This window comes from Egretta garzetta, unplaced genomic scaffold (genome assembly GCF_000687185.1).
Source record: "Egretta garzetta isolate BGI_Z169 unplaced genomic scaffold, ASM68718v1 scaffold190, whole genome shotgun sequence".
NCBI lineage: Eukaryota > Metazoa > Chordata > Aves > Pelecaniformes > Ardeidae > Egretta > Egretta garzetta.
In genome coordinates this window covers 472,634-492,647 of record NW_009258272.1, presented here as the reverse complement: position 1 = coordinate 492,647, position 20,014 = coordinate 472,634, and the positions used below count along the sequence as shown (strand labels likewise).

At 38.1% G+C, this 20,014-nt stretch overlaps 1 protein-coding gene across 5 annotated transcripts in view; it reads left to right on the top strand.

Moving 5' to 3' along the window:
• The window catches only part of SPTAN1 (spectrin alpha, non-erythrocytic 1), a 49,604-nt gene that overhangs the window by 8,613 nt on the left and 20,977 nt on the right, over nucleotides 1-20,014 (top strand). For 3 of the 5 annotated variants that reach the window (XM_009634695.2, XM_035890245.1, XM_009634689.2), the window contains exons 4-27: nucleotides 412-552; nucleotides 1,688-1,834; nucleotides 2,460-2,593; nucleotides 3,348-3,492; nucleotides 3,587-3,741; nucleotides 4,984-5,119; nucleotides 5,685-5,786; nucleotides 6,549-6,686; nucleotides 7,099-7,209; nucleotides 7,669-7,746; nucleotides 7,920-8,075; nucleotides 8,413-8,617; nucleotides 8,745-8,926; nucleotides 9,755-9,998; nucleotides 10,325-10,447; nucleotides 11,235-11,452; nucleotides 12,221-12,313; nucleotides 12,689-12,823; nucleotides 13,331-13,479; nucleotides 14,773-14,832; nucleotides 17,016-17,214; nucleotides 18,469-18,573; nucleotides 19,377-19,400; nucleotides 19,741-19,776. In XM_009634695.2, coding sequence (XP_009632990.2) covers nucleotides 412-552; nucleotides 1,688-1,834; nucleotides 2,460-2,593; nucleotides 3,348-3,492; nucleotides 3,587-3,741; nucleotides 4,984-5,119; nucleotides 5,685-5,786; nucleotides 6,549-6,686; nucleotides 7,099-7,209; nucleotides 7,669-7,746; nucleotides 7,920-8,075; nucleotides 8,413-8,617; nucleotides 8,745-8,926; nucleotides 9,755-9,998; nucleotides 10,325-10,447; nucleotides 11,235-11,452; nucleotides 12,221-12,313; nucleotides 12,689-12,823; nucleotides 13,331-13,479; nucleotides 14,773-14,832; nucleotides 17,016-17,214; nucleotides 18,469-18,573; nucleotides 19,377-19,400; nucleotides 19,741-19,776 — 3,216 coding nt within the window. The remainder of the gene's footprint in view (nucleotides 1-411; nucleotides 553-1,687; nucleotides 1,835-2,459; nucleotides 2,594-3,347; nucleotides 3,493-3,586; nucleotides 3,742-4,983; nucleotides 5,120-5,684; nucleotides 5,787-6,548; nucleotides 6,687-7,098; nucleotides 7,210-7,668; nucleotides 7,747-7,919; nucleotides 8,076-8,412; nucleotides 8,618-8,744; nucleotides 8,927-9,754; nucleotides 9,999-10,324; nucleotides 10,448-11,234; nucleotides 11,453-12,220; nucleotides 12,314-12,688; nucleotides 12,824-13,330; nucleotides 13,480-14,772; nucleotides 14,833-17,015; nucleotides 17,215-18,468; nucleotides 18,574-19,376; nucleotides 19,401-19,740; nucleotides 19,777-20,014) is intronic. The other 2 variants (XM_009634709.2, XM_009634701.2) reach the window with 1 other exon arrangement.

Below are 20,014 nucleotides of genomic sequence, written 5' to 3'. Positions count from 1 at the left end.
AATGGGATGCACTTACTGGGAGTTGACTTCCATGTAAAATACTGAACATTTGAAGGGGACAGCAGCAAATTTTTTTGTCTGACTTCAAACTAGCGTAGAATTTGAATTAAATTTGATCTCAAAATGTTTACCTCACAGTTATGTAAACATAACTGCTTGATAGCTTAATTAATAAGTGTTTAAATATTCAGTTCAGTAATTTCTAATTTTGTGTTGTTACATCACTTTACATCATTTGAAAACTAATGACCGGAGACGAAATTGTTATTGGTTTTGTCCACCTTTTGTCTAAAATAAGGTTTAGGATGTACAGCTTCAGGGGGAAAAAAAAATCTTCTGTTAAGATCAGGAAGAGAAGAAATCTAATCTTCTCTGATACGGGATTTTAGTAACAACGTCCTATTGTTCTAGACTCGGCTGCAGGAGCTGCACCGACTATGGGAATTACTGTTGGAAAAGATGAGAGAGAAGGGAGTCAAATTGTTGCAAGCACAGAAGCTGGTGCAATACTTACGTGAGTGTGAAGATGTCTTGGACTGGATCAATGACAAGGTATAATTATTACTTGCCTTTACTGTGTTGTTGATGGGAAATTTTCTATCGACGTATAGTTGCTGGAGTTCAGGTAGTCACACAGAACTATATGGCACCTATACGTTTTATTTAGGTTACTCATATTGTATAAGCAGTAAGTATGCAAACTAGTATTCCTTCTTTTGCAGCCACAAAAAAAAAAGATACTAGATGAAGGGAGAAAGCCTGCATGTTGGAGAGCATAGCTAAACATAATTAATTCTTTCTTTGCTTTGAGGAGACCTTCATATTTCTCATAGTAATCAAATTCAAGTATCCTGTAAGGGAAATCTACAACATGTAAAAGCAAATGTTCTTTATAAATGTTCTAAATGATCTGTTATAGAAAGTAGCCAGCCTAACCAGCGAGCAGTGTGTACATAATTACTTAATGATTGGAATATCTCTAGATACGCATTGTAAGGGCATTTGCTGCAGGAGAACTGTTGGCTTTTGATTCTTTGAACTCTGAGGAAACAGACCACAAACCACACTATCACGGAAAAAAAGCCACAAAACGATCATATAGGTTTTCTTAATGATGGTTTGCTATTTTGTGTCACTGTGGGTTCAAACTGTAAACCCTGCTTAACTGTTACTGCATATGATGATGCACTTTTCATAGAGAAATCTTACATCAGAAGCCTACAGGAAATGCCCATTAACAATCTGAAAATGTAAACAAATTCTAGTCACTGTGTGTACTCCAAAATAGCATGGGCAATTATTTTGTAGTTTTAAAAGTATGCTTTTTCTGTGCCTATCTTCTTTCAGAAATTTAGGTGGTTGTAACAGTGATCATTGTGCACAGAACAGAAAACTTAGGATAATAGAATTGGTTATATTCAATAACTTGAAAAATGAATAAGAGCAAGCAAGATGGAAAAAAAAAAAACCCTTAGTGATCTTGCACGTTTTTCGGCAATAATAGAAAGATGTTGGAGGGGAGTGGAGTTTAAAGGAGGAAGTGTAGTTTTAAATCTGACTTTAAACATGGTGATTGTAACTGTCTTTTACCTATTCAAAATCAGGACACTTTGCTGCCTGATTTCTTGTAGTGATTTCCTGTAGGTTATACTGAAATTGAGGTGGTCTTTCTCCCTCTGTGTGCTAGGAAGCAATAGTGACCTCAGAAGAGCTTGGGCAGGACTTAGAGCACGTTGAAGTTTTGCAAAAGAAGTTTGAAGAGTTCCAGACAGACCTTGCAGCTCATGAGGAAAGAGTAAATGAAGTGAACCAGTTTGCTGGCAAACTCATCCAGGTAAACATTCATGTGTGTTGAAAATGTCTCTTGGCAAGTCTACTGAAACGCAGCACACTTTTGTCTGCAACTTCCTCTTTTTTCGCCCTGGTTTGATAGCAGATCTTTTAAGTCTTCTTCAACATGTGCCTAGATCCTTGGCTATCTTAAGATTAAATGGTCATCATTTGGTTCCCTTGTTCTTCTGCTGAATAGCTTGAGTAATTGCCCCAGCTGAGAATGTTCCTGAAAATGTGGAGAGTAGTGATTAGTAAAGAGAAACTATCATATTTGGGGTTAAATGTATTTCCTTTGTCAAGCAGGATTAATATCTCTTCTCTTCTGGTACGTCATCTGGGGCTTGATCAAGGATGGAGACAGGACAGGAAGTATTGCATTTCAGGAAAAAAATTCTGTTTACAGCCCTCTTCCCGTTGACTAATTAGTACATAGGGAAGCTTAAACTACTGCAAGAATATTGAATGTTTATACAGTGAGTTTCAGGAAAACTATCAAATTGAGTGATCATCTGGAAAGTACAGTTATTACAAATTGATCTCTTGAAAAACAACGGTGTTTCAAGGTTTTGTCAATGGATGTAAAATCACAGAACATGTGAAAATAGCATTTTTCCTTTGTTCTCTAGGAACAACACCCTGAAGAAGAACTGATAAAATCCAAACAGGATGAAGTAAATGCAAGCTGGCAGCGTCTTAAGGGGCTTGCCCTTCAGAGGCAAGGAAAACTCTTTGGGGCAGCTGAAGTTCAGCGCTTCAACAGGTATGATCTTGGCTGGATCTGCTGAAGTGATGTAATATTTGTGTGGGTGTTTGGTGGCACGTTCAGCTGCATACCGTATTATGAGAAGAGCTACTGTTGTCTGTTACGTTTTTGCTTTACTCTTCCTCATGACTTGTTGAATGAGGACCTTGTTGTTCTAGAATAACCTCAGAAGAGACATCAACACTTGGTATTTTTGTTCATTCTTGCTAATGACTGTTTTGCTTCTTTTTCCTCTAAGGGCTTTTCTTCCAATTCTGTCCTAGAGGAGCCTTAAAAGGTGGTTTTTTGTTGTTAGGTGGATGGCAGTCCAGTTGTTCTGGGGGTCTTTGAGCAGCGGCTTTCTGTCCTCATTCTCCATCTACAGCATTTTGAGATTTGCTGTAATTAAGTCGGAGAAGGGTCCAGAGTGGGAAATGGACCTACTAGGTGATGGTGCTCAGTGGTGCTATAATTCCTTGTTTAAATCTGGTGACACCATCTGAAGAATGGCCTGCCAATATGCTTCAAGGTTTTTTGAGATTAAAAAAAAAGTCTAATTTTTTTAGACTAGGGAGGAGGTATGGTTTGGGGTTAGGTTTTTTTTGTTGGTGGTTTTTTGTTTTTTTTTTTTAAGGATGACTGTAGTTGGCTGCAGTTTTTATATATATGGCTTTGTATGCCAGTACATCTGGCATAGGTACAGGATAACTTCCTACTTTCTTCCTTTTTTTGTATAAGATAGACTGCTTTCAATTTGTGCTTTGTTTTGAAGGGATGTGGATGAAACAATCAGCTGGATTAAGGAGAAAGGGCAGTTGATGGCCTCGGATGATTTTGGCAGAGACTTAGCCAGTGTGCAGGCTTTATTGCGTAAGCATGAAGGCCTGGAAAGAGATCTTGCAGCTCTGGAAGATAAGGTATCCATATGAGATGCATTTTACCTACAATTTAAACGAGGTAACCTGCTTATAAAAGGCTGGAAGCTTACTCACTGTTTGTGACTGGGTTTAGGTTAAGGCCCTTTGTGCAGAAGCTGACCGTTTGCAGCAATCTCACCCAATAAATGCTTCTCAAATTCAAGTGAAACGGGAGGAACTGATTGCCAACTGGGAACAGATCCGAACTCTGGCAGCAGAGAGGCATGCTCGCCTTAATGACTCCTACAGGTAGGAATACTATCATGCTGAAATGACCTTTCTTCCTTATTCAAATTTGACAGAGGGCTCTTGGGAGAAGAAGGGGATGTTGTTCCAAAATTTTTTGATGATTCTGGTATTTCCAGAAGCAGTCTTGTTCACCAAATTATATTTTACAATAAGTTGAAGTAAAAGAAATACTTTATATATAAACACTTAACAGCTTTTGGTCATTCTCTAGATGTGGATCAATTATGAAAATAGACACCTTGATGTTTTAGGACATTTGCTTTTTTCCCCATCTGGGTTGATATCTGCATTTTGAAGTACATATCTGACTATATTTTAGTTTTGGTGGGGTTTTTTTATACACGTTACAAATGTGTTCACTGTGGAGTCCTTATGATTCTCTGTGAAGACTAAAGTATGGTATATTGTTTGATGTATTGTCCTGGGCTAAATGAAGGACCTGTTCCTGTAGCTGTGGGATTTGTCTTCATCCAATCTTGTTTCTACACTAGCCTGTCTATGAAACGTAATCTGTTAGATCACTATGGAGAAGCCATACTAAAAAGAAACTTACCCTAATATGGTGGTTAGTTTACATCCTTTCTGGTTTTGTTTTACTGCTGTTTGTTCCCTCTCATGATGCAAGATGGTGGTGGAGACCCACACAAATAATCATTTTTTCTTTGTCTTCATTGTCATAATCTCTTCAAATCAATTAACAGCAAATTGAAAAGGGGAACAGAAACTGATCACTTTTGCTGATAAGTGTTAAGCATATGCCAAAGGCAATAACTGTAAAGGCAAGCTGAAAGGAATCTGAGAATTTGCTTGTTGTTTTAAGGCTGAGGCATGGTACAGTTGAAACTCTGTCAGTCCTGGTCCCCACCCCCCTGTGTTATGATTGCAACAGAAGCAGTCCTGTGGGCTATTTTCAAACACTCTGCTTGAGAACTATTTGATTTCTGTTGTCTTCAACATATAGGCTTGTAGTTAGGAATATTCCTTTTATTTTCTATAAGTTATATGCAAAACATGTCTTTGAGAAATTGATCCTGAACCTAGCATTTTCTTAATTTTAAAAGGCTTCTTTCTTTGATTGAGAGCATATTTAGTTGTTTAATATTATTTAATATTTTGACTGCATTTTGGTATTGTTTTGTTTCTATCTGAGGGACAGCTTTTATGTTTGTAACCCTTTCTTTAGGGATAGAGAAACTATGCAAACAAATTATTCCCAACCATTTTTCCTTTTGTTTTCCAAAGGCTGCAGCGCTTTCTTGCAGACTTCCGAGACCTCACCAGCTGGGTGACTGAGATGAAGGCTCTGATAAATGCTGATGAACTTGCCAATGACGTGGCTGGAGCAGAAGCCCTTCTAGACAGACATCAGGAACATAAGGTATAATGGTTATATGAGCCAAATCCAGTCAGCAACCCTCAACAGAGATTTGTACATCTAACACAGTCTCTGAGTCGGAACTGCTGATGTTATATCACTAGAATCCTTTGATCATGCAGCTCACACAGTACTAGATTATTGTCCTGATTTAATATTTTTACTTTGTTTCTTGATAGTAGTTATATGCTAATAAATAAGTATTTAAGAACACTTACAATAATATTTTCTAAAAAATAATTAGACTTGATAGCAGTCAGCTGGATTGATGACTTTCAGTTTTCTATCATGAGGAATTGCTATAAGTAAGCAGAAACACTGGAGCTTAAAACCAACCTTTAGTTTCATTTTTACATACTAATTTACGTTTAACCTTATCTACATTGTAAGGTAATACATTTCGTTCTAGTCCTCATGTTAAGTGTAATGTATTTAAAGCTAGTTGAATGCTTATCATTCAGGTGTCCAGACTGTTGTCTCTGTGTTATTTTCAATAGCAGTTTTCATATTCTGACGCTCTGTTCTAAGATAAATTATGGTAACAGCTTACTCACATCCCCTTTCATAGGGAGAAATTGATGCCCATGAAGACAGCTTCAAATCAGCTGATGAGTCTGGCCAGGCTTTGCTTGCTGCTGGGCACTATGCTTCTGATGAAGTTAAAGAGAAGGTAAGTTCAGAGCAAGAGCTCCTAGAAGAATTTTGTCTCTTTCTTCTGTTTCCCTTAATTTAAAAGTTCATTTCTTGTTAAGATTGTAAGCTGCAAAGTATCATCTTTTTAGGGCTTTTTTCATGTATTTAAGTAATGGGTGCTTTGCATTCTCAAATTGACAGCTTCTGCCTATCTGTTAGTAAGAACTATTAGTATGTCTTTCCTCCAAAAGAAAAATGGGTTATCTGTTTATCTGAGTTTAGGTTTGCTATCAGAAGTGTCAGTAAATATTTAGTATTTCTAAATTTTGGCTTTCAGACTAACGGGGCCTCTTGTGAAGTCTGCGTATTGAAACATTGGTCAGTCAGACAGTTCAAATGCTGCGAGAGTGGGCCAAAGAGATTTCAGAGGCTGAGAGAGCAGGATGGTTTGCTGGAGAGCTGCTATTATGAATAGGTCTGCAGTCAAAAAGAGTGGTTGTCCATTAAATTGTAATTGTAGTTGTCCATTAAATCTGTGTAGATTTAATTTGGAAAAGGAAAGATTTCTGAGTGAAGTCAGAAGGTTGTAGCCAGGACTCAAGCTTGATAAGCTGAGAAGAGGCTTGCTCTATATAAGGATGATGACATCAGTAAGAAGAGAATGATTCTTTACACAGGAGGTCATTTTCAGTCCAGTGTTAACCACTTTTTTAGAGTTGCAACTTGATTTTACGTTGAGATGGAAATGAACCAGACTGTTAAATAAAATTATTATGTATTCCTCTTCCCAATTCATTAGCTGACCATCCTCTCAGATGAAAGATCTGCCTTGCTAGAACTATGGGAGCTTCGCAGACAACAGTACGAACAATGCATGGACCTGCAGCTTTTCTACAGAGATACTGAACAAGTTGACAACTGGATGAGCAAACAAGAAGTGAGTGCATATCTTTGAACTCTCCAGATATGGTTGGTTTTCATTTCTGGCTAGTCGTCTTAAACAGTTGGTGTTTACTAGTGGCAGTGATTGCCACTAAACATGCACTAGTGAGCAGGGTGCTGTGCAGAGTTACTTATCTGACTGCCCAAGCTGCTACAATGACTGTTTCCATCTAATGCTGAAACTATTAGTTGTGACAAGTTGGCTTGAGATTGCTTTTATGTGTGTTAACTCTTGTAAAATGCTGTTTGAATAAGAAGCTAAAAAGAATTTTACAGAACCTTTGGTTGTTAATCATCCTTTACTTTTCAGTAGTGTCATATGGTAGGAAACATCACTGGCCATGCTTGAGTTGACTTAGAGCAGCTGAGCATGGGAACACAAAAATGTGTTTGTTTCCTTACTTCAGGCATTTCTGCTGAACGAAGACCTTGGTGATTCTCTGGATAGTGTGGAGGCTCTTCTAAAGAAGCATGAAGACTTTGAGAAATCCCTAAGTGCCCAAGAGGAGAAAATCACAGTAAGACATTTACATTAGGTGGTCACTAAATGGGCAAGAAATAAAACAAGTGAATTTGTTGAGTGGGGAGGAAACACTGCTGGAGTATGACAGAGAAGGATGGGGTTTGCTCTGCAGAATGATCGACTGTTATGTTGGGATGTATTATCTCTAAATTATATCTATTGTTTTCTAAAATGGAAAATAGTGGAAAAGATAGGATAGGGCTCAGCCTTGGAGAGCTGAGTAACCTAGTGCTTGCATATCATGCCAGCACACATGTGGATGAAGGTTTGTCAAAAATCTGCACTCTTCCACATCTAAGATAATGGTATAGATAAAAAAGGGTGTAACAATAGCTATTTTAATGGCTTTCTGTTAGTTTTACTGTGATAAACTTTTGAGAATTAATCTAATAAACTTGCACAAACATTTTTTTTATTATTATACCAAATAAATGGAAAACTCTTTTCTCTTTAGGCGTTAGATGAGTTTGCTACTAAATTGATTCAGAATAACCATTATGCCATGGATGATGTTGCTACACGCAGAGATGCTGTAAGTATCTAGAGTAGATTTGGCCTGTAGACTTTGAATCATGTTCTGCTTTATTATTTTAAATAGTATGACTGCAATATAGGATAAGTCAGCAGAGCTCTCCCGAAAGTACAGATACAGTGATGGTTCTTACAAGCTTGAAGAATTAAAAAACCTGTACTTGTTTTTTTCAGCTGCTGAGTCGCCGAAATGCCCTTCATGAAAGAGCTATGTACCGCCGTGCTCAACTTGCAGATTCTTTCCATCTGCAGCAGTTTTTCCGAGACTCTGATGAGCTAAAGAGTTGGGTTAATGAAAAAATGAAAACTGCAACAGATGAGGCATACAAGGTAAACACAAAGACGAATTTTAGAGTAATTCTAAGGCTTAATGTAATCACTGTGATATGAAGCAGTATCAGTCAAAATGTTGCTGATAGTAGGCAGCATTAATGGCAACAGGCGGAATTGCAATTTCTCCCTGACCCCAAGGGGGACTTGCCCATCATGCTGTAATCATGCTTATTCAATAGCTTAAGTGGTCTGATTTCAAAGGCATATTTTTGGCACCAAATCCTCTTGTGACATCTTGGCATGTATATGAATGTAGTCTAATTGTAAAAATTCTTCAGAGAGCTATAGATACTAATTTTGGATTGAAAGGTTCTTACTCTTTCTTCATCGGTAGGATCCATCAAACTTGCAAGGTAAAGTCCAGAAACATCAGGCTTTTGAAGCAGAGCTTTCTGCTAATCAGAGTCGTATTGATGCACTGGAGAAAGCTGGCCAGAAGTTGATTGATGTCAATCACTATGCATCTGATGAAGTGGCAGCTCGCATGAATGAAGTTATCAGCTTGTGGAAGAAACTTTTGGAGGCCACTGAGCTCAAAGGTACAATGTGCTCAGAAGAATATGGGCAGTTCTTTTTCTGGAGAGTTAGCCAGGAGAAAACAGGAAGTGAGTTAGTTTTCCACTTCATTTAAGTGCTCTTTTTCTCTGCTACTCTTGTCTCGGTCAGGTATAAAACTGCGTGAAGCCAATCAACAGCAGCAGTTTAATCGCAATGTGGAAGACATTGAGTTGTGGCTGTATGAAGTAGAGGGACACTTGGCTTCTGATGATTATGGAAAAGATCTTACTAATGTTCAGAATCTTCAGAAGAAACATGCCCTGCTAGAGGCAGATGTTGCTGCCCATCAGGTAAAGGAAATAATTTTTCTTCCTGCCCTTTCCAATTTGCTCGTTCAAAATTATTCATTTCAGAGACCTTAGCAGGTCTGTATTTTCGTAATTTTTGCAGCTTTGGGTTTTGCAGTTTATTTATCATAAGTAATTTTGAACTGAAATGTAAATTGTATGTCTCTAAGAATAGTATCTTCGTGACTTTGAGATTAGCTTTTTGAAAAAGTAAAATGATTCCATAACTGTGATCTGCTTGACAGCACAGCATTGTTTTGTGCTGTGAATACCAACTTAAGAAGATGTGCTGTACTTTGTGTAGGAAAAAATTCCCCTTAGACTCTCCATCTGCGAACAGCTTATTCTTGTTCAGTTTGGTTTTGTATAGCTCTTAAGAAATGACAGGGGAGGGAGAACAGATTAGTTTTTAAATATAGAACTTTACAGCAAACGGTGCCTATGTTTGCAAATTTCCTTTAGGGAATTAAATCCACAGCAAGAAAATAAAAAAAAATATCTGGGTTCCCACAACTGGGATTATAAGTGGTTAACAATTGAAAAGTGGTTCATCTAGAGTAGTACCTCTGTAGGGTCAATATAATTTCAAAAATATTTTGTTTATTTTATGAAATTGATAGAGTAAACCCAACTACATTTACATAGTGCATTAAATATTATCCAGGACATAATTATTACCAGAATTATTGCACTGGCAGTGTGCAGATGAGGTTCTCTTCTGTCACAACATAACTTACTAGCTAAGGCCTGAAAATACTCTTCGAATGTTTTCAGTCACTGCAGCCATCTTACAGAGGTTCTGACATAATGCTATTGCTGAATTAATTTTAGGATCGTATAGATGGCATTACCATCCAGGCACGTCAGTTCCAAGATGCTGGGCACTTCGATGCTGACAATATCAAGAAGAAACAAGAAGCTTTAGTAGCTCGTTATGAAGCTCTAAAGGATCCAATGGTAGCTCGCAAGCAGAAACTTGCAGATTCTCTTCGCCTGCAGCAGCTTTTCCGTGACATTGAGGATGAAGAGACCTGGATTAGGGAAAAAGAACCTATTGCAGCTTCCACAAACCGAGGTTGGTCCATCCTGTTATCTTCAGGATTTAGATGTCAGAATCACTCTGTTATGACTTGTCTTTTTCTGGAATGTTCTCTGGAAATTGCTGAAATGTTTATTGTAATTAACATTACCTGGAGTTACATAGTTGCCATCGCCCATGGTACTTTAACTGTTATATTACTTCTACAATTCAAATGGGTAACTCTGTTTTCATAGTGCTTGGTCTTCACTGTGATAGTACTTATTCTGCAAGTTCGTGTAGCCATGGTTGCAGCTTCCCTGAAATTTTTGTTTAGTCTAATGACTCTTGAATTAGCTGATTAACTATTTTATATCTTTCAGGCAAGGATTTAATTGGTGTCCAGAATTTGCTAAAGAAGCACCAGGCTTTGCAGGCAGAAATTGCAGGCCATGAACCCCGCATTAAAGCAGTCACACAGAAAGGAAATGCTATGGTGGAAGAGGGTATGTCTCGATGTTTTTTAACTCTTTGAGAAATCCAAGTCTTTGTGCTGGACTTTGTTCTCTGGCCCTGTGCAATTAAGAATCGCTGCCTGTTTTTATCCAGGCAATAGACAGGTACCTGCTAGCAGGATGAACTTCTGGTCATTCTTTCACCTAAAATAAAAATAGATTCCTTGATGGGAACCTGTCATGATTTTCACAAATCTCCACCTGCTCTTGACAAACACGTATGAGCCCTGTATTCAACAGCTTTGTGCCTATGATATTTAGTCTCCATTTTTAAATCTATTAAAGGCTTGTATCTGAGGTACATAATCATGATGTGAGAGATGATCCTGCACAAGAACAGTAAGGGTCTTTCCTGCTTTTAAATAACTATGTGTCTTTATTTCTGACTGGGTGTTCTTACCACCAGAATACTAAAAAACATTTCCTTGATTCTAAGATTCAGAATGCAGGTCTGAAATAATATTTGTCTGTTGTCAAAACTCTGCCACTAGAAAGAGATGACCTTTTCTGTTTCATCATTGAGAAGAAGTGTTATGATGTGTCTTGTTTTGTTCTTCGTGACTCAAATATTCCTAGTACACTTTGATTGACAGGTACAGTTTTTTCCAGTCTGAGGCAGAAGGACAAGCCGAGTTGTGCTTTCATTATTCTAGTCAGAATAGGCTACATAGGTTTAAACAGGTTCAATTTCCGTGACTTCCAAGAAGTACAAGTAATCTTTCAGTGTGTTTTATTTATGTCTCCTTAAGTCCTTCAGTTCCCTCTTTTTGTTTCCTAGGACATTTTGCAGCTGAGGACGTGAAAATCAAATTGAACGAGCTAAACCAAAAATGGGACTCTCTGAAAGCTAAAGCATCTCAGCGTCGACAAGACCTAGAGGATTCCCTGCAAGCTCAGCAATACTTTGCTGATGCTAATGAGGCAGAATCCTGGATGAGGGAAAAGGAGCCCATTGTAGGCAGCACAGACTATGGAAAAGATGAAGACTCTGCTGAGGTATTTGAGATTGTTGTTTTGAATCAGTTTTGCATAAATACAGCGAGGATTTGTCCAGTGGGGAAAAAAATAAGGAGTTCTGCTAATTTCAGGAATCTTAAGAAAAAAGACAGAAGATTCTTGCATCAAGCTGAATTTTGGCTCAGAGTCAAAAGATGACAGTTTTTCCTGTGTTGTAGTTATTGCACATAAAATTTTTCTGTTCAGTATATTAAACCGGTTGTGAAGAAACTTTACATTTGTATTCACTCTTTTATAGGTGTGGGGTTGGGGTTTTTTTGGTTTTGTTTTTTTTTTTGTAAAGTATAACGAGACTAGTATCAGCAAATTCCTCATGTGGTGTTGCATGTCAGTATGAGTCTGGTTTTCAGTAGTTCATCGGTCTGGAAGTAATTTTTTGTCTAGAGTTATTTTACTAGTATCGTTCTGCAGTAAAACACCATATCCCAGACACTGACTGACATTTCATCAAAATGAAGTTCAGTTTAAAGGCATACTTTCAAACTGAACGCTTTTTCCAGAGTGGTAGTGGTATTCCTGGTCAGAACAAAAGAACGTGTCTGAGATAAGGTAGAGAAAAAGCACAAGAAGCATTTGGACTACTATCTAGCCTGTGAATAAATAGAAGTAGTTATTCTCATGAGAGTCACAAGACTGGCAGCTCTGAAAAAACCACATTCCATGTATGGAGCCAAAGTATGTATTTTAAGCAGAGTAGTATTTGTAAAATGGCTAGGTGTACATGTTGGTTTTATCATTCACTTTCAGGCTCTTCTGAAGAAACATGAAGCTTTGATGTCTGATCTTTCTGCTTACGGCAGTAGCATACAGGCATTAAGGGAACAGGCCCAGTCATGCAGGGTAAGTAGAGATGCTTAATCATGTTGCTAAAATTCTTGGGTCAGCAGAAGGTAGAGACAAAGCTTAATAACAGTTTTTGGTTTTGAGGGCTTACTGCAGACTGTACTTGATGTTCTCAAAAAATGTAGTGGTCCGTTTTTATAATCATACCAGGCAGCTGTGTTGCATTGTAAGAAAAAAGTATAATGTGGTGGTTTTCAAGGTTTGAGCCCAGATGGCACCTAAAATACATCTATCTGCATTACATTTATTTCCGTAAGAATCATTTTAAGGCACTACAGTATCTTTAAGGCTGAAGTATTTTTTTTTAGGATGACTACATTGATTGTAATAAACATGGAATGACCCATTTTTCTTGTGCTCCTCCTTTATTAGCAACAAGTTGCTCCCACGGATGATGAAACTGGAAAAGAGCTTGTTCTGGCACTCTATGATTACCAAGAGAAGAGTCCCCGGGAGGTGACTATGAAAAAAGGAGATATCCTCACCTTACTTAACAGCACCAACAAGGTATGCTCTTGCTGTCTGTTTTGCTGAGGTGCTTGGCTCACTTGGTGGTGTGTGTTCTGCAGAGTGTTTTTGGTTTTGGCTTTCCTAATAAGAATGTTCAAAGAAGTTAAAGAATTTGCATGTTTAGTCCATGTTCCCATTCAGCACTTTAGCATACCTCTTCAGCTCATTCTCATGACTCCTCTATAGCTGCCAACTTTTCTAAGTTAGATAAAAACCATATGCTATAGGGCATGTGTCTATGAGGAAACTTATTGCCCTACTGTTGAGGAATTTTTGACCAAACACAAGGGGAGACATGGAAGTAAGACCTAGATGTCTTCGAGACAGTTTGTTTGAAATGATCTCCATAAAAAGAGCAAACTGTTATGAGCATTGCTGGTTTTCTTGTGTTTATAGAAGCTTCTAATTTACAGTTTTAGTTGCTCAGCATACTTTATGCTTGATGCTTGCCTCACAGTGGTTGCTTTCCACCACCCACCCACCCCCCACTTCTTTTCTTCCCAGGACTGGTGGAAGGTTGAAGTTAATGACCGTCAGGGCTTTGTACCAGCTGCCTATGTGAAAAAACTAGATCCTGCCCAGTCTGCATCCCGAGAAAATCTCCTGGAAGAGCAAGGCAGCATAGCATTGCGACAGGAGCAAATCGACAACCAGTAAGATCTAACTGATGAGATATGATACCCATCCAGCATTTGCTGGCTTGGCCTTTGCCTCGCATATGCCAGAACTTTAGGTTGATGCCTCTTACACTAGGGAGTAATAAATTGGAGCAAACCAAGGGACTCCTTTACCGGGGGCACCATACTGAGTTGTTTATTCTTACTCTAGATTTACTTGTTGCTTTTCCCATTTTTTTAACTGTAAAACTCATGACACTTGAGCTCAACTTGCTGTCTGACTTCAGTATTTTATGTGTTCCTTTTGTTGTTGTACCTAACAACTCAAACTTGTTTGTGAGTTATATCTGTCCTAAGCAGCTCTTGTATCTGTAGTTGTCCCTTCTTAATGTGTGATCTGTTTTTGAAAAGCTTTCTTAAATTTGGTTACATGAAGTACAGTACCCTCCCTATATAGGGCTGCCTCTGGAGGTGACCTCCTTAGGAGCTGTGACTACTTTGGTGCTAGCTCATTACTTTTTTCCTGAGATGTGGTGCCATTATTTGCTGCCATTACGTGGACTAAAAGGTGCCCCCCTAACCCTTTTATTTTTCCCCATTTTAAAAAAGGAAACAGCAATTGCATTTCACATTGCAAATAGCAAAAACTGTCTGCCTGCTTGGTAATGACCTTCTAAAGCACATGGTAGTTGTAGATTAGTTCAAGCAAGGGCTGTGGGTGATAGCTGTGAACTGGCTTATCTTATCAAGCCACTTGGAAGCCAAAGCTGAAAATTTTATGCATACTCCCATCTGTTTTCACAGCTACACTGTCATTTTACATGAGAATATCTTCCCACTCTGTTGTTTTGAGTCACCAGTTAATATAGTGACTTACAACAATTACTACCTTTAGCTCTAAAAGTAAAAAAACAAAACAAAACAAAAAAACCCACCAAAAAACCCCACCAAAACAAAAAAAACCACCACCACAACTTTCTCTATGGGTTTGCATGCTCCTTTCAAGAACTAGAACAGGGATGCTTTATTTTAGAGCCAAGGAGAGGGGGCCACCCTTTAGTTTACAATCACATGGCACGATGATCAGGAAACGAGGAGACCATATAGAGAGAGTTCAACTGTACTGCTGAGGTTTCCTTATGTGAATTGTACTCCTGGTCTGATTTGCTTTGTTTGCTTCTGAATGACACCTAATTTTCTCCATTTAAATGTGAACTCTTAACCATCTCCTACCACAGACAACCCATGGATGGAGCTGCTGCTTTCATTATTTTTGTTAATCTGACTAATTTTTTGCATGCATTTGCTGTGCTCCCTCTGTCTGTGCAGGACTCTCATAACTAAGGAAGTCGGCAGTGTATCTCTGCGTATGAAACAGGTCGAAGAACTGTGAGTAGGATTAGCCCTTTCTAAACCATGCTGTCTCCGTACTGTCACTGTTCATTCTCTCTTTGTTTGTTTCTTTCTTTGGGAAAGCTGCTCCAAAGAGACATGACAGAAGCAATTTCTGTAACGTGCATTATTTTAGTTTAGATGCGTGTCGTGGTACGTGTTTCAAGCCAGCTGCTTATCTTGTTGGTCACCTCTGTGCTGCTAAATTGATGATGATGTTTTCCATTATGCTGATTTTGCTTAGCAAATGAGGCTTTAGTGATATCTAGACTGTTCTCTTTAAAAAAGCATATCTTGCATTTTCTGAGGTGCAGATAGAAATATTAATTTGTTTATATAAATATATATAAAATATGTATACCAAATATTACATCACATATTAATATCTTGGAGTTTGGGAAGGGTGGGGGTTTCATAGTTAAAGTAGCATTCATGCTGGGTAGTCAAAAAGCATTAGTTTATTTATATAGGATGATTTCTTTTTAATTACAACATTAACGTAATTTTCAAACTTACACTCAGGTGTCCTGGAAAAAATACCAAGTTTGCATTATGTTCTTGAAAGTGGCTGGGAGATCCACAGTAATGATGTTCATTGGCTGTGCCTGTCTTTTCGTAGAGAATATATTGCCTGAGAATCAAAAGTGAACATATTATGTTAATCTCTGAAGTGTGCCAAAGCAACTTTGAGGGAAGATCTGCTTCTAAAGGAATTTTGCCCTAGATCCTCCATGAGCTTCTCAAGTATTTAATACCTAAAATTGTATGCTGAGGCAAACATCTGCAGTCAGGGCAGGCTTCAAAACAGCATTTTCCTCAAGTCTGGGTAGAATGTTTCCATGCAAACCTAGAATGAAAGATTCTTAGTTCCTTTCTATCCACCCTTAAACCAGGACAGACAGGAAACCACAAAGTCTCTGCTTCCATGGAAAGACTTAGAGTTGATTATCAGTTTGATGTATAGACATTACAGCCCAGGGTATCAAATCTCCTTCAGCAGACTTTGTCACCTCTGAGTTACTGGTTAGGACAATGCTACATCCTCAAACTCTTCAAGCTGGGAGGTGTAATTGCTCAGTATTTGCCTGCGTGCTCCAAGGTGAGAGATGAAAACACTGTAAGGCTGCCCTTTTCCCATTTGAGGCCCCTGCGGGTGTCTCAGCGTGTCTTAGTTATTTGATTTAATAACATCAAAATGGATGTCCTCATGGCTTCATAATGAGAATCAGTTGCTGATGATGATCGCTGTGGTAGACGAATGTGCGGTCTGATTCAGGATATAAAAAACCCCATCCAGATGCAGCTAAAATCTTCCAGAATACTTAAAATAGGGTAACCATAAGAATGGGTGTTAAGGGTGAGGCTTTTCTGAATTGCAGGTTCTTTAAAAACAGGCATTGTGCATTGCTAAAGAGATCTGTAATTCAGTATTAACAGCTGTAAAACTTCCATTGGCTTTTTTCAGCAATAGCTTGGGAAAAGTTTTGTAGGATCATCTGTGTCTAGTTGGTTACCAGGAATCAAATAGGAGACATCAGTTTTCTTGTGGTTTTAAATAAACGGCTGGTCTTTTGAGGCTTATTTGCCTGTTCAAACCAATTTAAACATCTTAGAGGTTTTACATTTGTAAATGAGCAGTAATTTCACTGATGTTGGGAATTCCACAGGTATAAAAACAGTGTATGTGAAATGAGTTTCATGGATTTCCCCATTGAATATAGTTGCATTATCAAAGAAATAACACCTTTTTTTTTTTTTTTTTTTTAAAACATTCAGCAGATGTAGCTGGGAAGCCAGTGGATTTTAATAGTCTGATGGCAAACTTGATGTATTATATGAAAAATCCTTCTCAGAAAGTAAGATCCTATGGAGTCATTCTGGCACTGCAGCGCTGCTGTAGCTTAAGAGCCTACCCTGACCTAAGCTGTGATTTGGGTTTGCTTTTGCCCAGTGAAGTGTTGCATGTGGGAGATCTCATTTTGGTGTGCATATCCACATAGAGGAGCAACATTATGGCTTATGTTTACCTAATCATGTACGAGTGTATAATTCTGTAGAACAACAGTGTGTAGACTGCAGGGATTTCCCACATCTTTGGTGATACCAGTACTTGGTAACTTACTGTGACTCTGGTCAGTTCAATCTGACTACCCCCTGCTTTCCTTTTCTGCTTGGTCCAGGTATCACTCTCTTCTTGAGCTGGGAGAAAAACGTAAAGGCATGCTAGAAAAAAGCTGCAAAAAATTTATGCTTTTCCGTGAAGCTAACGAGCTTCAACAATGGATCAATGAGAAGGAAGCTGCACTCACAAATGAGGAAGTGGGTGCTGATCTGGAGCAGGTGGAGGTGCTACAGAAGAAATTTGATGATTTTCAGAAGGTATGTTGTAAAGCTGCATAATGTATATGCTGGTTTTGGTCTCTCCCCTCAGGCTTTCTGGTCATATGTCTGTGATAATTTTTCATAGCTGAGCATAGCTGAGAAGGAAACATAGCTTTGATTGGAAATAAAAAGGTATATATACTTTTTTTTTCTTTTGTTTTGTGAAAATAGAGAGAATCCCAAATTCAAAATCTTCAATTTAGTTACAGTCTCCAGGTTGCTACATGCTTCCCGGCTCCCAGAGAACTGAAACTCTCTTTCAATACATTCAAATACAGAATCTGCCAAGCTTCAGAGGAATTTCATTTTGTGGAAAGCATAACCTTCAGTTAAACTATTCCTCTTCCTTTTTGTTGAAAGGAAAGATGCATTTTAGTTTCCATCTGTAGAGTGTTTCCCAAGATACAAAAAAAAATAAAAATAATTCTCTGCTTCAGAATTTCCGGTAGCTTTCCAGTTTTATTTTTTCTCCCAATTTTTGCAATACTAGTTCTATTTTTTTTTTTTTTTTTTTTTTTTTTTTTTTTTCTTTGCACAGGGTGTGAAAATTGCTTGGGCACATATATTTATTCTCTCTCCTTTGATAAGATATAGAGCACTGAAAGGCAAAGAAGCCTAACCTTATACATGGAAAAAGACAGTGATTCAACAGTTCTGTGGACATTATCATGTTTACAGCTTGAAAGTTGGCTAACAAACAATTTGAGCCAACCTAATACTGTAGGGTGAGAAGATGATAGCAGTTACTGGATTTGGGTTGAAATGAAAATGTCACCTATTGAACTTTAAGTGCAAGTTCTCCACTGCTACTTTTTTTAACCAGGTTCTTCTGCTTTATAGAAAGCTCTCTGTCAGTCTGTTTGGTTGGACACGTATGTGTGTCTTGGTAAAATTACTCTTTAAGTTGGCCTTGTAGCTTATTTGTGCAGTAATATGGATGATAGCTTTTGATCTTCATGTTGGTAATGTTGTATACCTAACAGCTTAAAAGTGTATTCCATTCCTGATTGTTAATTACCTTTGTGTACGGGAAAAGTCTGATGGTGCCTTTCTCTATTCCTTTGATGCTTGGCACTGGCAGCTGGGGTTTCTTGGCATAGACTGTCATGCATTGTGTATCCACTGGTAACCGTAAATTTTTTTTTGCTGTTTACAATCCGTGTACTTTTTGGCACACCTGGTGTGCCAACTTGTTCCACATGTTTTGCTTGTGTGAATGTTAATGCTGTGATATTTTACTGTTCTGTGCAGGATTTGAAAGCTAACGAGTCACGTCTGAAGGACATAAACAAGGTTGCGAATGACCTGGAGTCAGAAGGGTTGATGGCAGATGAAGTGCAAGCAGTACAGCAACAGGTCCGCTTTTTTCTGACTTAGGCTAATCCTCAGGAGAAGCGAAAGACTTTTTTCCTTTCTTTTGTCTGTTGTCTTCTGCTTTGTGTGTCATTGCAAGATTCTAGCTGTTCATTTTTGCTCTCTGGTCTGATAATACTGATATTCTAACCAGAGATACTTAATGCCTGTTCTGCAGTGTGGCCATCACAAGGGTACCCTTTAAATTGTTTCTTTTTAAACAGTGCTATAGCAAATGGCACAATCTAGAGCTTTTTTCTTTTCTTTTTTTAGGAATGGAAAGTCTTTAAAATAGTATTAAAAGACATGGAGAATCCATGCATTAGCTTTACTTCATGTAAATTTGAAATTTCAGTCTTCATTTCTTTGCAGGAAAAATGGTGAGGAATGCTAAGGGAAAAGAGAAATAAAGTAGACCTCAACCTAGAGTGAAAGGAATTTTGTGGGTTATCTGTTTTGTTCTTTTAGTAACCTACCTTTTTTTTTTTCTCCCCCGAGGTTTTCACATTCTTGGGCTATTTCTCTAAATAATTCTATACGGTGCCAACAGAGTATTGAAGCAGCTTGTTTATTTTCTGAGATCGAAGATGATGTGTTGCAGTAGATGGTTGAGTAGTCAAACTCCCATTTCTGCTACATGTTTAGGTTGTGCAAGCACTATTTGGCTTAATGCCATGCTGGTAACCAGTTTGTAGAAGGAGGATGGAAGTGTATCTCCTGCCATCTTCCCTTTCTGTAAAACAGTAAAAACTTTCTTTCTGTTAGAATATAACAAGTTGTTTCTGTTTGTCCTTTTTCCTTTGCAGGAAGTCTATGGTATGATGCCCAGGGTAAGTATTTCTGAGATAGTGTGGCAATTCTAACAGGTTTGGGATGTACAAGTAGAAGTTCAGCCATAGTTGTAGTCCATTTCCATGAAGGAACTCAATAATGACTTTGAATGGACATAAAAATATTATCTTACCTTTGATCCATTTGTTTTCTGAGTGTCTTACCCCACACCACAAATCAGTGCAGAGCAGGATAACACAAAATGATGCAAATACTTGTAAAAAATGTATGTACTCTGTTAAGGATTGAACATGGAGAACTTTCACAGATTTTTAGTATATTCTGGTAGTTTTAGATTTTGCTTCCTATTTAAAGCTGTTTCTTCACATTTTCAAACAGGATGAAACTGATTCTAAGACAGCCTCTCCTTGGAAGGTAGGTGTCATTACTTAGTAGCACACAACAGGAAAGTAAAACACAAAGTACAGCGCATCATCTTTTTTAGACCATACACTTTCTCACATGCCTTTTTTCCTTTTTTTTTTTTTTTTTTTTTTTATCCCCCCCCTTGTTTTTTAAAGACTGTTGACAAAGTGATTTTAATGGTGTCTTACTCTCAGCAAGCGTTTGGATTGGTATTGATACAGGGTTAGCGACTTTCATTTCACTTTGC